The 18596-nt window shown below is 38.8% G+C and overlaps 1 protein-coding gene across 1 annotated transcript in view; it reads right to left on the bottom strand.

Moving 5' to 3' along the window:
- Positions 1-800: 800 nt before the first annotated feature.
- Positions 801-18596, bottom strand: part of vegfc (vascular endothelial growth factor c) — a 59840-nt gene continuing 42044 nt past the window's right edge. The window contains exons 5-7 of the mRNA XM_026933437.3: positions 11321-11424; positions 5878-6199; positions 801-2090 (exon numbers count right to left, since the gene is read on the bottom strand). Of these exons, the coding sequence (XP_026789238.3) occupies positions 1976-2090; positions 5878-6199; positions 11321-11424 (541 nt within the window). The 3' untranslated portion in view covers positions 801-1975. The remainder of the gene's footprint in view (positions 2091-5877; positions 6200-11320; positions 11425-18596) is intronic.

The following is an 18596-nucleotide window of genomic DNA, read 5'->3' as shown; positions in this document are numbered from 1 at the left end:
GAGAGAAAACTAATGTACTCTTAATACACTCCAGATGTAAGACATGACTGAAGGTGGTGTGACCCCCACATTTAAACTGTGTGTGTGTGTGTGTGTATGTGTGTGTGTGGTGAGACCCAGGACAGGAGAACAGAGACACACCTGCTGAAACACTAACACATAATAACATATAAGCGGTGATGAGTTTAACATCCGTGTATGTTTCTGATTAAATCTTAGAGCCTATAAATTTATACAGTGGATATTATCTGAGATAAGAAGCACACACACACACACACACACACACACACTCTCTCATAACGCTGCACAATTCGCATGTATCTCTAATCACTTTTACAATATATCCTGATATTAAATGCCTTTTTAACTGCAAGAACCATTTCCAGAAACGGAGACTGTACTGAAGTTTCAGAACTGTAGCTCCAGGAACCTTTCTAGTTCCTGTTTCCAAGTTGGTGCCTTTAGGGCATAATGTTTCATATCGTAATTCGTAACTTGGTCACACATGAAGCCTTATAAAATGCCCAGCCCTCTTAACGGCTTTGTTACTTTAGTTATGGTGTTAAACAAAGAAAGAACAATTCCCAGAAAGCTACCTAGCTCCTAAGATCCATTCATAAGAGTTCCAGAAATTCCGTAACCCTTTATTTCTTCGTGAGGATCCGTAACTGTTCATTTCTTCATAATAGTTCCATTAAGCCTTATTTATTTGTAAGGATTCTGCAACTCTTTATTTCTTCATAAACCTTCCATAATTCTTTATTGCTTCCTAAGAGTTACGTAATTCTTTATTTCTTCGTCAGCATTTCATAACTCTTCATTGCGTCATAAGAGTTCCGTAATTCTTTATTTCTTCGTAAGCATTTCGTAACTCTTTATTGCGTCATAAGAGTTACATAACTCTTTATTTTTCTTTGTAAGCATTCAGTAACTCTTTATTTATTCATAAGAAAAATCACATTTCATATGTCCCTTTCCACTGTTGCTGAAATTGTGGCTCTATGTCGCATACGGATGTAGAAAATCAGCAATCACCTGTCACTCTGTGAGTGTGTCCCTCAGATACAGTACTGTAAACTGTGTTAAAACCTTCGGCAATTATCACGATAATGAAAATGGAATTTCAGCAAATGGTTACTCATTTGCATCATCAGTACACAACACGTAAATGGGCCATTTCTCAATGGCACTGTGTCTCTGTGTGTGTGTGTGTGTGCAGGCCTCTTCGGTTGAATGTCTCTTTGCGCTGATTTTTAAAGGAATGATGCACTGGTACAATTTTTATAGGCACAAAATATAAAATGTTTATTTGTGACACGGTGCAGATTTTTGCTGGACGATGCTCCGATTGGGTCTTCTGTAAAATTTTCCATCTTACATTTGCTCGTGCTTGTAAGAAATCTGAGTTGTCGCTGGAGATAAAACTCATACAGTATACAGAAGTTCTAGTGCTAGATCATAACTGAATACATTGAAATGGTTCTGCATTATCTGTACTATTTCTGTATAATAGACTAGCTTATAAATAAGTTAACAATATATAATACAACTTTATATTTTATTTATTTTTTTTACTGGACTTCACATGATACAAAAATATTGATCACAGTGTATTTCCTTTGTGAAGATTCAAAATCGCTATGCACAAAAACTGAAAAAAAAAAAAAAATCTTTTTAGTGGCAATAAATTATATAATCAATATCTGACAAATAATGAGTAAAAAATCAAAAGATGTAGAAAATAAAACAGCTCCAGCCTCTTTAAAGTTCAAAGTAAGCTCGCTCCCCTGTGTCTGATATTTGGGGCTACAATTGAATGTCTTTTTTTTTTTTTTTTTTTAGCGAGTCCCCATTTGCTGATTTGCTAGTCCATGCTAGCGAAAGGGAGTCCGATTAGCAGCAGACACCAGGAAGGCTGCTTATGTTAGCATCTCTGCGCTTCTTTTAGCTCCGTTAGCTGCTAGCTTTGCATCGGCTAATCCAGTCTCCTCCAGTAATTGGGGATGCAGTGACACACTTCCTCGCTGAAGTAAAATCCCTCCTCGCATTCTCGCTTCCTCGGGTCCCCAGGACACGGCAGCCTGTAGCAGCTAACAGAGAGAAAAAGAAAAGAGAGAGATGAGTTTTAAACACCAAATGTTGTGTCACAGGCATTTATACTGAAACACAAGGCCTTGTTGAAGTGCCCTTCCTATAGTGTGTGGCGTAAGTTTTTACCCCCCACCCTCTTTAAACTTTTCCTGGAACTGAAATGGACGTAATCGGGATTATATGTCATGAATCTACACAAAATAACCAAGAATATTAAAATTATGGGTTAAAATCTATATAGTTCAGATGGCAGAAGCTCTTCCAAGACACTCCACAATGCTGGGCTTTATGGAAGAGTGGCGTGTTGCATGAAATCCTGCTTGGAGTTTGCCAAAAGACATCTTGAAATCTCAGCAAACATGTGGACTAATGAGACTTTCTAGCCTTTTGGTGGAAAGCCAACACCCTGAGAACACCAGGCCAATTGTGAAGCATGGTGGTGGCAGCACAGGGATAGTCACTGAGCCCCAAAATTAGTCAGCGACCGGAAAAACGTGGCTAAACTCATGTCGTGTGTCATTTATTTGTAAATAATTTTGCTAATTATGCGATTTCCTCCCCCACTTTAATATTTTGTGTAATTTATAATATTCATATTTAAATAATTTCTCATAATAACCATGTTTTCTCATAATTATGCAAGTATTTTTCATATTTATCGCATGAATTTTCAGATTCAATTTAATGTAATTATTAACTTTAACAATTAATTCTCACAACTCTGATTTAATAATTATACACAGTATATATGACTAATTTTTTGTTCAGCCAGAATATCTCTGATTTGTATGAAAGCCCATAGATTATAGTTATCATAATTATGACTTAGTTTATCCAAAGAATAACAATTTGTCTTACAATTATGTGTTAGTGTTAGTTTCTCCTACGAATAAGACATTTTCTCAATCGTATGACTTATTTTCAAATTCACTATTTTAACTTGATTTCTTATAATAATTATAAATTTTTACATAAAAGTGGTAGAAATGAGCTTTCATTTGTGGAAAGAATAGCCAGAGCACCATTTTTTTTTGTGAGAATGCATCTGACTTGATGTCAAACGAGTGGTTTTGCATAAGACAAACTGTAGATCAGCATTCAAGAGGCATTTTCAGTGACACGAGGCAAAAATCAGGGGTTTAGACTGTGAAGGTGACCTTCATGATTATTAACTAGAGACATTGCAGTAGTTTAACTTGAATAGGATCTAAAGAATTATAATTCTGTGAAGCACAGATGACTGACATGTGCAAAGTCATTATATGCATGAACACACACACACACACATTATGCAGACATTAACAGCATGTGTGAATGTGATTGGAGCCCATAATGCTTTTCACTCTTTTCAGCTCCGTTCATCATGACGGTGTCGTGTTCAATTAGAGACGATTCCTAAATATCACATTTAAAGGAAAAATCCTCCTGAACGAGTTGTATATTAATCTTTATGAGTAACAACTCTGCCTAAAGAGAGCGATGCAGCAGCACTTTAGTCCTTTAGTCTGTCCAGCTCTCATACCTCCACATCTGTACACTCTGCTCAAAACAGATCAGCTTCCAAAGTGTCAACTTTCATGCTAATATCACCGTCAAAGCCATCAAACTCATCACCTCGTAGATCGCTAACTAGCCGAACCACCATTGGCGAACTAGTCGTCATATTTGCATTGCATTCTGGGACTCTGAATACCGAAAATAGAGAACCGACCAACAAATCACTGAACAAATCACAAATATTCTCAGTATAAATATATTTAATGTGTTTGGGGTAGTTTTCCTTTAAAGTGCATGATTGCATGCATTTCTAAAGCAGGACATCATCATCTTGCCAGTGCAATTACTGTTTCTACTTGCATCTAATTTTGTATTGTACTGCATTTTTCTTTAATAAATGTAACATTGATATATTTTGCAAGAGTCATGTATTATATATTTTGTAAGGAGTATCTCATGCCATGCAGCTTGGCTGCCTCGCAAGCTACAAAAAAAAAAAAAAAAAGACCCAGACCAGATCATTTATCCTAATTTTAATCAGTAAACCACACACCACACTTTAGTCTACTTTATCTGAAATGGATATACAGTACCACAAAATGCGTATCACACTAGCGTTAAGAAAAACAAAAAAAATACACGAATATTTCCAGCATTCAATCCAGAACCACATGGAGAAAAAGCAAGAAAATAAAAGAAACTATTCTCTTAAAAATCTCCAGCAGATCGAAAACAAATGTAGACAGAGTTAACCAGATGTTTCTCACTTCGAACACCACAGATCCAACCCATTTGTCTCCTGAAAGAATTTCGGTGTGCTAGAGCAGAAGGAAATAGTGCGTCTGATGCCACGGCCCTGCAGTAAAGACCCTCACACTTCAGTAAATGTTTTTAGTTGCTGTGTTCCTTCATTTTCACAAAAATTTACTCCCCTGGTTTTCCTCCTTAACAGCATGTGGCTAGCTGCAACCTCCTCTGCATAAACCACACACACACACACACACACACACACACACACACACGAACACACACACACAACTGACTAAAAAGCTTCAGTAGATCAAACCCAAATGGAGAGAGTTTAAACAGGTGGTCCTCACATCCAGCATTCGTGACTCAACCCACTCAGTTCATGAAGGAATTCAGCTACTGGCCTGGAGCAGGTGTGTGTGTGTGTGTGTGTGTGTGTTAGAAAATTTCAGTAAAGTCCTAAACATGATCTTGTAGTAGTCTGGGTGATATTCATCTGAGCAGATTCTTATCTTTTTCACTGTGACTGTGACCTTCACTAAGACTGACACACAGGCCTACTGCACCGCCTCCTTCACTGAGACTGACAGATACAGAGGCCACACCTCCTTCATTGAGACTGACACACACAGAGGCCACACCTCCTTCACTGAGATTGACAGGCACAGAGGCCACACCTCCTTCGCTGAGACTAAAAGGCACAGAGGCCACACCTCCTTCACTGAGACTGACACACACAGAGGCCACACCTCCTTCACTGAGACTGGCATACATAGAGGCCACACCTCCTTCACTGAGATTGACAGGCACAGAGGCCACACCTCCTTCACTGAGATTGACAGGCACAGAGGCCACACCTCCTTCACTGAGATTGACAGGCACAGAGACCACAGCTCCTTCACTGAGACTAAAAGGCACAGAGGCCACAGCTCCTTCACTGAGACTAAAAGGCACAGAGGCCACACCTCCCTCATTGTGACTGACACACACAGAGGCCAAGCCTTCATCAATGACACTAGAATGCACAGAGGCCACACCTCCTTCACTGAGGCTGACAGACCAAGGCCACGCCTTTTTCAATAATAATATCCATGATGTCTTGTTTTTTTTAAGATATTATAATGTTGCAGTTTTTGCAACAGATCCTGCACTGCAATTGGTTAGTCATTCTTACTCATTATCAAATCGGGCTTATTGAAGTTAATCAGATTACCATAGCAACCATTAAAAAAAAAAAAAAAAGGCCAGGGTTACTCTTTTGAACGGAAAAAAATGCTGAAAAATGTACACCCTGACAGTTATGGAAATATTATCGTTATAATCAATATAATGTCTCATAGCTAAAGTATTACTGTTACCGTGACAACCCCAACAACCAGTTACCATGACAACCTCAGGATACTGTGACTCCCAGCTTTTGCATATTGGTTAATGGTGACTCTTGGAAACTTTACAGTCCTCATATGTGTGGTGTAACCTCTTCAGGTCAAAGACTAATGCTAAAAGCTTCTCGAATAGTCACTCCACCTCCCAACTCACCTGCACGTGGCCGGCTGGAACCTCCTCCCCCTGAGGAAGCACTTGTTGTGAGACTCGTTACACTCGCACGCACACTTGGTGCGGTTGAGTGGGTGTGTGCTGGGACACACTTTGTTGCAGCTGCACTGGCACGTGTCCTTGTTGAAGGTGTGATGAGGGCCGCAGGACCTCGGCTGAGTTTTACACACACACTGACACGTGTTCTTGTCCAGGTGACGTTTCGGCCCGCAGCCTGCCGTCCTCAGGTCCTTTCGACACACACATCGACACGTCTCCTCGTCCAGCTCTTTGTTGGGGCCGCAGAAATCCTGCTCGAAAGGGTCTTTGGGAGAAAAAAGGGAGAACAAAGCTAACATTAGCAGAGTGTTACAACTATGTGATAATGTTGTATGGTTTTGTTTTACTTTTTTGTTTTAATATAAACCGACCACCACGCCCCTTTTTGTAGGACAACAGGGACTACATTAACCAAATATAAAATTTTATTTTATGGACAATTAAAGCCACTTCTAAGAGAAGGGAATGGAAAGGCATATAAAATAGCATAAGAAAAAAACAACAACTATAAAACAAAATATAAAAATCTAAAAAAAAACCTTAACAAATTTAGATAAAAGACAAAATAATATTATGCATCAACAAAAAAAAAAGAACAAAAACAACACTACACTACACAACGTTAACATGGTTACATTATACATACAGTATTTTATTCAACTAACTGATTATTCTTTTGGTTTTCTTTAATAATTCTGCCACCATTCCCTCAATAGAGGACAGAAACGACTTTGTTAGCAATATAAAAAAAAATCACTATTAAAGCTATTGCTAAGGAGCGAGGGGAGAGAAAAAAGAGAATTAAAAAAGGGAAAGATAATATAAAAAATAATAAAGACACAAAAAAGAAAGACAGAAGACAAAACAAAAAAATTAAAAATGAGAGAAAAGAGAAAAAAAAAGAAAATATTATGCATGAGTGCATGTGAACATTAAAAAACTAGAGACTATACACAAAAAGGTTAACATAAGTATGGTTACAATATACTTATTTAATATGATTTACATTTAGTTATGTATTTATGTATTTGTTTGTTTGTTTGTTTGTTTGATTATTAAAAAAACACCACCCTGACTCTCTGCAGCACAATAAGGACTTTGTTAGCAACATATAAAGTTTCACTTAAAAACACTCCTAGAGAAGGGCAGAAAAAAGAGAAGGAAAGAAAAGGAAGATAAATTAAAATAAAAATAAAAAAGGAAGAAAAAAGGAAGAAAAAAAACCCAAACAAACAAAATCAGAGCAAAGTAAAAGCACTCATCTTTTTTTCTCTAAACCAATCAAAATGCAAAAAAGAAATTTAATATACGATTTGACATCAGAACAGGAAAGAAAATAAGAAAAATGAAAAAGAATGGAAAGAATGTGAAGAGAAAAAGCCAATGCAAGGGGAAGGAATTGATTCATGTGGTTTGAGATGACTGGATGAAGAATAAAGTAATTAAAGAAGTAACAGTGTGAGTGTTGATAACTGCACGCGGTGCCAGCCGGGTTATCATTATCATTCCGAATAAAGTGGATAAACGAGATTTGATTATTCTGAGGTATAAATATTTTTCGATTTCGTGCCTCTTGAACTCTCGAACACATTTACGAAAGTAGAGAAGAGCACATTTTTTTCAGACAGGATAAACACTTTCGCATTCCTGTAGAGGATTGTGAGATGCTTTCCCTCCAAACTGTCCTCCAAACAGATGGTTGCCTTTTAAACCTGGACACGGACCAAACATGATGTCTGTTTTGATTTTTTTTTTTAAGTAAACGCGTTACAGTGTAGTGGCTTAGATGCAGAGGGACATGAACTACTGTTAAAGCTGATTCTGTTTTCCCAATAAATAAAATCAGATTAAAAAAAAAATCAGATAATAATAATAAAAAACATAAATGGATATAACAGCTAGATACCTGTTTGTAAAGCTAGCACCATGCACATGCTAATGTACTCCGGATGAGGAGAAAAGTGTTTAAATGTTTTATTTTGCAGTGCTAGTTAGCATAGATAGGTACACTGAATTGCCTAACTGATATAGTAGCAGTGTGATAGACTAACTGATATGCTAGCACTGGGATAAGCTAACTCATATAGCAGTACTGAGATAGGCTAGTTAGCGATTAACAATGTGTGATTATCATGTGTCTGGTGATGACGTGTTATGGATGTGTTTGAAAAATATCAGCTCAAATGGAGATCAGATCTAGGGGGTGTGTCACTCTATGTAATCACCTGACAGCACTGTCACTGATAGGCTGCATGAATCTACAGTCAAGGCTAGAAAGAAATCAGGCCCAGCCTGATGTCTCGCTTCTTCATAACATTCTGTGTATTGTTCGTATACAATTCTGTGTAAGGTTTCATAAAAACACGAAATAATTCATTTTAAAATATTACAGGTACAGCTTTACCTCAGACAAAGCTCTGACACTGGAGACTCCTTCCATAAATGTTTTAATAAACATCTCCTTACAGAAAACTTCATCATATCAATGATTTTCTAATCTGTTTATGTGGAGCGTCCGCTGTAAATACAGGTCCCTATGAACGAGTTGTTACTATAGAAACGAAAACATATTAGAACGAGCACCTTAATATAAATAATATATAAATTAATCAACACCTTCTGACCAATCAGAATTGAGAATTCAGCAGTGGTATAAATGTTCAATAATGGAGATGGAAAAATATTTTTTAATCGAGAACTGCACCACAGATGATGCATGGAAAAGAAAAGATGGAAGACTTAGAAGTCTTAGGGGAGTAAAAGAGGGAGAACTCACTTACACTGCTGTACTTACACAACTAATGTACACAAGTTCTTATTACAAGTTAATGTACATCAGCCTGTATATTTACTTCTACAGCCAGTGGGTCAGATTGTAAAGATGGGAGACCACAGAGAGAGAGAGAGAGAGAGAGAGAGAGAGAGAGAGAGAAAGAGAGAGTGAGAGCATTTGATGAATATGACCCTAATGCACCTCGACTCATTTCTGCTCTCTTTATCTGATCCTGAGTTCACCCACAGAGGCTGAGTTACTCTGAGGGAGTATTCGCCATCGCCGTTAACCGCACAGCTCCACTGGAATGATGGATGATCGCTATTACGATCTATAAGCATTTGAGGTAAGCTGAGCATGTTCCTAGCATGTGTGTTTGTGTGTACAGTATGTGGAGGGTCAGGCCCCTAAGGCAGGGTTAAGAAGTGAGCCATGAATATGATGTTATCAGACTTTTCTGCACTTTTAACCACGCATAAAGGCTGAAATCGAGCTCCTAGATGTCGACATCAAAGACATTTAGCAGAATAATTCCATTTGACCTTCCATTATGAGTGTAGCAGGATGAATATTTCATGTAAGCTAGAGCATTGTTCTGAAATGTTCCAGGCGCTGAAGTAAGATGCGTGACGTCTGTGCCTCTTGCTACGAGTGTAGGAGGTGTGGCCTCTGAGTAGGTCAGGCCCACTGAAGGAGTCAAAGGAGTCAAATCCCAGGTCAAAGGGAAGGATATTTGGCCTCTATATACATATTCTTTCAATAATAAGACATGGAAAGGAGGTTTGGTCTCATGCTGGTCAATCCCGGATCCAAGGGAAGGAGGTGTTTCCTCTGTGTACATATTCATGATGATAAGAAGTGAAAAGAAGCCATCGCCTATGAGACTGTCAGTCCTAAGTCTGAATAAAGGAGGCGTGGCCTCTGTACATGTCAGTCCTAAATTCCAGTGAAAGAGGTGTGGCCTCTATGCCTGTCAGTCCTAAGTCAGAGTAAAGGAGGCGTGGCCTCTTGAGTAGGTCAGTCCCACTGAAGGAGGTATGGCCTCTTTCTGTTAGTCCTGTAAAAAGAGGCATGGCTTATGCGTTGGTCCTTCCAAGGGCCCTATAAAGGAGGCGTGGCCTCAGTGCCAGTGTCCAGATCCAAGAGAACCAGGTGTGGCTTCTATATACATATTCTTTAGAAATTCATGCCTTTAGTCTGTCTGTTACAGATCCAAGGTAACGAGCTGTACATATTCATACATAATAAGTAGCTGATAGGACATGGAAACGCCTGGTGCTGTTTAATACTTACTAATAGTAATCACAATAAAAAAGGAAACCTCAAACCCTAAGTAGAGGTAAAATATGTCCTTCTGGTTCATTAAAAAACAGCTTTTAACTGTTCAAGTTCAAGTTCAAGTGGAGTTTATTGTCATTTCAGCCATATGCAAGTACATAGTGAAATGAAACAACGTTTCTCCAGGACCAAGGTGCTACACAAGACAAACACAGAACAACACAGAACTACAAGGGACTACATAAATTATACATAAAGTGCACAAGTGCAAACATGTGCAGACAGCACAAGACAGTACAAGACAGCACAAAACAGTACAAAACAGTACAAGACAGCACAAAACAGTACAAGACAGAACAAGACAGTACAAGACAGTACAGTGACTACTGGGACAGACAATGAGCGCAGTAAGTCCCAGTGCAGCGCCGGCCAGTACACAGTTCTGTTTAAAGTGAATCAGGAGACAATAGTGCAAATAGTACAAGAGAACAAAACAAGTAGCTAAAATAGTGTAAACATAAGTGTAAACATAAGAGTAGCAGCCTATGTACAGTTTAATATAATAAGTATTGTAGCAGCAAAAAAAAGTGCAAAAACTTGCAAACAGATTGCAGAGAGGATGGAGGATGCTCAGTAACTGCTACTGTAACTCCAGACAGGAGGAGAGAAAACAGAACCAGTAATGTACACGGAGAGGAAATGAGAAAGACAGAGAGAGAGAGATGTATAAAAGACACAATCCGAAGGTGAGAAAAACAGACAGAGATAGAAAAATGGAGCTGTATTGATTGACTGATTTAAAAGGAATACAAAAGGTCTGGAACAACAGAATAAGTACTGAGGGTTAAACTGTGAGTTTTAACACCAACTTTTGACTTTGATCATGGATTTCTCTCTTCACTTTACTGTGAAATATAAGTGAATATGTGAGTGTGTGGTTGTGTGTGTGTGTGTCTGTTTGTGATGTATTCATGAGTTCATGTGTCCTGCCCTCACATTACCACACAGGAGCGGGGCTGGGAGTTTATTACTGGGTCCGAGGGTTTGCTAAATATTATGGTTCCTAAAGCGTCCGTCTGCACTAGCAGGACTCGAGCGTTATTATTACAGGTCGGGTTTGTTGACACACGCTGTGCACAGTCACGTCCCCTGAGGATCAGCTGACATGTTTGGCTTTTGTGGTTAACAGCTTTGAGAGACGCAGTAGTACACAGACTGGGCCGCATTTTACAGACGATTGTGGGATGTGTGTTTGAGTTTGAGCGTGGGAAGTATGTTGAATGCAACACACGCTTTTAACACACACAGATCGTAAACATATGCGGTGGCTCTTACCCGAGTGCTGCTGGGGAAAGAGTGTGTCATGCAGAGACACACATCTGCATAAGCCATTGCTCCAGCTCTGGTTCTTCGGGCATGTTTTATTCGCCACATGACATCTGCAAAAGGGAGAAGCAAACGATTAGCCATGAAACAGAAATAGTAAAAAAAGAAAATGCAAAAGACAAAACAATCCTCTTTTAAAATCCATTCACTCTGGGGCTGTGTGGTGTGTGTACATTGCCTTCATTGAAACAGCTTTTGATTTTATTTTTTTATTTTGTTTTTCTTTGCACACACTAAAACAGGAAATGAATCAATTTTTGAATAAAAAATTAAATGCACGGACCAGCTTTTGATGCAGATTTTATCCAACACACTAAATTTCACCCAACAAATTAACCAGTGATGATTCCAGAAATGTCTAACTCATCTAAAATAAGAGTGTTTCTTCAAAAACAGCTCATGGTCACAGCTTTGTATTTGAAATCTTGTGAAATATATAATAATAATTCTCGACTCGTGTTGGTTTGGCTGGCTGTAGCAGGGTCTGTCAGAGAGGGTCTCAGAGGAGCAGATTTAGTAAGAAAAAGACAAAAAAGCGTTTCGCTGTCCCTCCAACCGACAGCCCCTGAATAAAACAAAAATCCCCAACTGACACTGCAGGAATAAGATTCCCGAAGGAGCTCATAACACAAAGTATAACCATCAGAGCACAACAAAAACAACAGTTCAGAGAACTTCAGTGGTTTCAGTGTGAAGAATGAAACATGGCTGATTTTACAGACAGAGATACAGAATGGCAGTTATATACACTATATGTAGAAATTAAACACTGTGTCATGCTGTTGCAGGAAATTAATCAACGACATAATGAAGCTGAGTTAGTTACTACACTAAAGTTGATTATTTTCTCATATAACAGCATATCCTGAAGTGTTTTATTCCTCTTACACCTCATATTAATTTACCAACACGACTAGTTTTTATTTATTAACAAGTTTTCATCGTTTTTATCAGTTTTATCAGTTAGTTCCTGTTTTCACTTACGTTATAGCAGCTACATAAACAGTCGTTCCCTCACCAGCCTTTCTTTTTTACCTTATCTTAAGTTCAGCAGCTTGTCATGTTACCAAGAAACCGCAAAGAAGCGTAAACTCCTCTGTCCTGAAGATGTCGTAAAACTTCAAGTTACAGCTTTACCTCTGACTGGAGACTCCTTCCATAAATGTTTAAAAAAACATCTTCTAACAGAAAACATCACCATACCAGCGATTACACGGCTGAAAACACTGTCTGAGCTGTTGTTATTTAGCCTTAGCTAATGTTCTCCCACGTTCCTTGGTTCCCTGGTGAAAGAAACACTAATTTTCCATCAGTTACTAAAATCAGTGGTGGCTTTTTCTTCTTTTTACTGCACTTTTATTTTATTTCTGTTTGAATGTATGTGCATAGCAAATAATCAACTGAAAAACATATCCAGTGGAGACTTTTCTGAGTAAGAGGTTGCATTAGATCTCTGGGACACCAGATGCTAGTGCACATGGGTCAAGTTCCAGTTTTTCAGGGTCACAGTGCAACAGCAAACCTGCTTAGAAAGTAGAGCATGAGTAAAACCAGGTGTAAACCACCAAGCTGTTCAGACTGGGGCTCACACACGTGTGTAACGGAGGTTAAAAAGTTACGTCAATGAATTTAATGCCAAGTCACACTGAAGTATAAGTGCATTTCTGCAATTTATGTCCCTCCCAATTACTTTGGCTTGCCTGTTGATGAAGCCGAGGCCCAAAGACCAGGTCCAGAAATTATTCTGCACATTTAACATGAGCTAACAGTGCGTTTAAGTGCTCAGAGAGTCAATACATAATACATGTTGGTTAATATTCATGGCCATGTTCACAGTAAGGATGGATCCACTTTTAAAATGTATTTTAACTTAAATCCTAATTATCTACAGTACGCTATAGACTTGGTATATGAATATCATTTCTTTGTGTAAAACATATTCATGGATAAATAACTTTTCTTTGAACCACCCCATGATGTCATCAATGTGCACCTGCTACTTATCCAACTTCACACAAATTCACTTCCTATAAATCTGAAGAACACTGAAACATTGACCACATTTAGCTGCTACGTAAGCTCAAATCAGCACCCTTAATCATTTCTACGTGTAGCTAGCTAATGCTATCTAAGTGCTTTTAAATTTCCCTCTAAAATAGGTAACTCTGTGTAGACTACATTTGTTTTTGAAACACTGAAGCTGCATCATCATTAATTTAAATGATTCCTACTTTGTAGATACACTCTTGGAAAAAGAGAGGTTTCTCACGCTTATAATGTTGTTCATGTATTGTAGGGTTCCACAAGAGATGGTCTGAGCAGAGACTACTGCTTAAAATTTCAACATGGCATCTGTATTACAAATGTGCTGCCCCTCCAGTAAAAAAAAGCCAACTGCCTTGTTGGTTAAGATCTTACTGGTATATGGGTGTCGCCCCATTCAAGTAGATAGTGGCATGGCTGGCAGTGTCACCAAAATGGTCGATGAGCAGACAGACTTTACTACAAATGCAGATTTTGTTCTGAAAACCCCTTTAGGCGGTAGAGTGTAGTGCAGTGATAAGCTGAGCTAATGCTTGCTAGTTCTGCATATAAATTGCTAAGAAATTCAGAGGGACACACATATGACATCAGACTGGTTAAAAGAAATGCTGGGAGGAAATCTTGTTCACCGAGGACCAATGAATCCTATAATCCTATATTAAACCAAAATATGGTTTTAAAGAGATGTTGATCCAGGAACATCTCCTGCTAGGCTTGTCACCATGCCAATTCTGTGTAAGTAGCTAACATTTTAACAATCCTGGTTCCACATTAATGGAAAGAAGAGGAAATGGTGTTCATTCCCCAAATACAGTTCAGTACATAGACTTGTAGAATCTTTCCCAATGTGCAGTGAAACTGTGGTGGCTTGTGGTGGCCCAACAACTCAGACACCCTTCTGTCAATAGACACTATAGCAAACTAGGCCGTCACTACTAAAAAACAGAGATGTCAAAGCTGGCTCCATCCATCCATTCATCCATCAATGCATCCATCCAACCATCCAACTTGATCTCCATCTCCAGCAGTGTGGAGCGTGCCTGCACCTACTGGGTGGTAAGAGCAGTGACTTCCACGAAAACAAACTTTCTTCTGGCTTCCTCTTGATCTGAAATGTAACCGGATGCAAAAGCAAGAGCAAACGCACCACCACATGTCTACACAGACCTTCACTGCAGCACAGCTGAAGTTTTTGCTGTTGTGTTCAGGCAATAAAGATGATATGGAGCGTAGGAATCATGTGGCCTGGGAAGAACTGTGGGACTGGGTCGCTTCCGAGTCAACTGTGATTTGCGGAAACTTTCTCTTCTCCATTCCGTTGGCGCGAAACTGACAGATCTGAACATCTGGTAAAGATTGAACTGCAGACCTGCCAACCTTTACGCTTTTTACGTAGGAGCTCCACATCAGAGTATACTAGTATCACCAAAAAAACACATACCGAAAGAACAGTCTTCTTCCCCCCCTCCAGTCAAAATGGCAGATGAACCGATTGACATAATAACCTCAAATGATTGACAGCTGTGTAGGTGTTTTGAAACAGAAACATATAAGAACCAGGGCATTAATATAAACCTGTGATTTGCAGCTGCACTACTGTCAGAGCTGCTGTTACAGAAAATTAATCGACACCTTCTGACCAATCAGAATCCAGAATTCATCAGCGTTGTGGTATAAATTAGTATAATACACTTTCCTCCTCTCAATTCTATCTGCTTAGAGAAAAATAATACCCATTAATGGGGCCCACTTCAGAGGCTCAATATAGTTCACTTTAGTTTTTGTCCCATTGTTGTTACCCATGTTAAAGCTACTCCACTAATACTAATTTCTGCTGAATAGCTGCTGAAGTAGCAGGTCTAATGCAAAAATAATACCATGTATAATATGATATGATGAATTGCTTTACATAACTTTGCGTCAAAGGCAGGAAAAATGGTAATTGTTGTGTTAGACACATAACTGCTCCATTGTCAGTCTCGATGGATCGATTTCATGGACAACATTTAGATAACTGGAAAAATTAAGATTTAAGATTTACATTTCTTCCCTAAGTAAGACTTATTACCATTAACGTTCGGTTCATAAGAGGTTAGTCCAGATTCCACTTCCCTTCAGCAGTTCTACAACACCTTACTCAACCACTGAAATATGCGTGAAACATGCTTATGAATTCCGAAGGCTGCTCTATAACTCCACAGCTTTATTCATCATGGCCAATAACAACGAAGAACGAAGAGCAACACGTCTCTGGACCCTGACTACGACAGCAGCCTTGTGATTTAAAGCACTTCCTCGGGGAGTCTCTGGGTGGAATTCAGAGAAAAGCAGCGAGGTGATAACTTTATGGTAATGAATATGTGAGCATGTACGATCAATCACAGCATTTGCTGTTGAAGGCGCTGCACTCAAGGGGGTCTGGGGGCGAAAGGTTGAGCTATGAGTTCCTCTATAGGGCCTGACAATGGGAAAGTGTGAAAAATAGGAACCAGCTTGCATATGAATACAGAAAGATCTAAAACATCGACGAATAGCATTCATGATTTTCAGAAATAATTCAAAGCTTCAATCTGACTCTTTTTGGAGGTTGGAGTAAGCAGTGGATGGTTCCAACATGTCATTACAATGTACCTTCTTTCTTTCTCAGACACAAGCACATACCTGCCCGCTTAAACACCAAATACAGAATATAAATAGGTCCTGACATCTTTCTGTCATTCCAAAAATGATCTATATTCTTCATTTAATGAGTTTTCTTTTCCTGTGTTTTAAACACAACAAGAAATCCTTAATCTCATAGAGTTTATTATTCTCACAGGCACTTTATCCTGGTCAGGGTAGCGGTGGATTCAGTGCCTATCCCAGGAAATATTGGGATTGAAGTGGGAATACATCCTAGATGGTACACCAGTCCATCACAGGTTTATAATTCTAAGAAATTCAAAGTGCAAGAAGAATGCCACACATCTAAATCAACAACATTAAGCAAGAATTTTTTTTGTGGAAACCCAAGTCAGTAACACCTTGGCCTTGGTGAGATGCCACAACAGAGACACTTAGAAAAATAGGCTGTCACTAGCCATTACAATCCTCACTAGCTAGTTTTCCTCTATTGCACGACAGCTATCAATCAGGAACACATGAAGCCATCCACCACATGTCCTCAAACTGCTACGACAGTTAAACCCACGTTCAGACAAACAGCACTTGCTTGTGAACTGGGTTTAATTCTAACTGGTGCAGCTTATCTAGGCCAGTGGTAGCGCAGTGGTTACAGCTTCGAGCTACTGATTAGAGGTTTAAATCCAGTCACTACCAAGCTGCTATTCTTGGCTCCTTGAGCAGGACTATTAACCTTCGACTGCTCAGTTATATCCTATGTATAAAAAAAAAAAAAAAAAACACCAGCCAAATGTAAATGTAACAAACTTTTAGTAGAATTGAACAGCCATAACTGGTCAACATGAGTGTACAAAGGCTTTTAATTACGAATGGATTACAATACGAGTACATATGAATGTCATACGGATACGAATGCCCCACCCAGATAATATGGCATTACATTAATACATGCCATCCAGGGTGTGCTCCTTCCTCACAGCCAGTGTTCCCAGGATAGGCTACAGATCCACCACCCTGACCATGATAAAACACTTACTAAAGATAACTAAATGAATGAATGATAAATTATCCATTAGAGAGTTTCCTGTACAACACAATGTAAGGCCTGGAAATTTCATTGTGACTCTCTTTTATTATGAGAACAACCATTATTTGTCTGTAAGACTGTAAAACTGTAGACGTGTTTGTGCCCTTGAGGTAATAATAAAGCAACAATGAGCACTATTTGTGGTTCAGACATTAAGCCTCCCTCTCTGCTGTCCTATTTACGACGTCGTGGATGAGTAAAAATAGTGCATTGTGGATACAAATCCTCCGCTTGGAGGCAGTGATATGTGAATGTGTTTGTGTGGCTCACACAAATAAAAAACACTGACACGACCCCACTAAGAGCACTTAAATGAGCAGTCTGGTCCAATTTAACGACAGTTTTCCTTAAAGCTTTAATGAAAGTCTACATGTGGTAACATCCTCTCACTCTCTGAGTGTGCAGTAAAAAAAGGTGGCGGCTGTAAACAGCTCCCCGGAGAGTAAACAGAGCTTTACCTCCCAACGAAAAAGGAAGGAATCAAATAAAAAATATCATAAAAACGGTGGGGTAGTTCTTTGAGGAAGTGAGTGAGTAGGGTGGAGTCTTTCGTTCCTTAATCCTCGCTAAATCAAACTTATCCGAGCACAGATGTAGTGTCATGTTATCATTTTCAAATATCTGTGTTTCCAGTTAACACTTTTGTGTTACTTTTAACTCAATTAGTATATTATTTTCAGACCTAGTCCTTTCATAAATCACATGTATATACAGGATTTCACTGTAACCAACATGCACTTGGGGGAAAAAAGCTGCCTCTTGTCTGTTATAGATAAGATGTAGACACTAGAAAAGTTAGACATTATTTTAGATATTTATATATTTTATACACTATATACATTTTATTCTCTAGTTATTTAATTTTTTTCCTCTCCTGATGCTTATTTTGTACTTGTATTCTTTTCATCTCTAATTTTGTCCTTATTTATTCTATTGCATTATTTATTCTATTGCATTATCATTTGATTTTTACAGCACTTTGAGGTTTTTAAGTTATTATTTCTCATGCAAAAATCAGCACTTAAGATCGAACAGCGATTGTCGAAAATGTGTTAACAATTCTATATTGGATTATATTGCTCTGTTGATAAACATTGATGAATACTAACAAAACACAATGTGAAGATATAGTGTGAATAACATTAAATGATAAATTGTCTGCTTTTTATCTCTTACTCTCTGTATTATGTTTGTTCATGAATGGAGGTTCATGCATCCCTCCCGATCCCTGCCTCAGACCTCATGCTTTGCACCACGTGTGTGAAAGTGTGTTTGTGGTAAAGCCTCACACCCTGCAGAGCCCGGGGTCGGATGTTACAGCTCGAGTTACAGGTTCACCATCATTAATCTCCCTTTACTACAAGGTCAGAGGTCAGGGCCGGTTGGCACGACCCCGGGGCAGGGTGAGGACTAGACTTCTAAAGCACGCCTGTCTTCACGTGTAGCTTTCACTTCTATTCTCCGGTCCTATCT

Source organism: Pangasianodon hypophthalmus, chromosome 3, assembly GCF_027358585.1.
Source record: "Pangasianodon hypophthalmus isolate fPanHyp1 chromosome 3, fPanHyp1.pri, whole genome shotgun sequence".
NCBI lineage: Eukaryota > Metazoa > Chordata > Actinopteri > Siluriformes > Pangasiidae > Pangasianodon > Pangasianodon hypophthalmus.
Note: the sequence above shows the minus strand (reverse complement) of the source record. Positions and strands in the feature narration are given on the sequence as shown.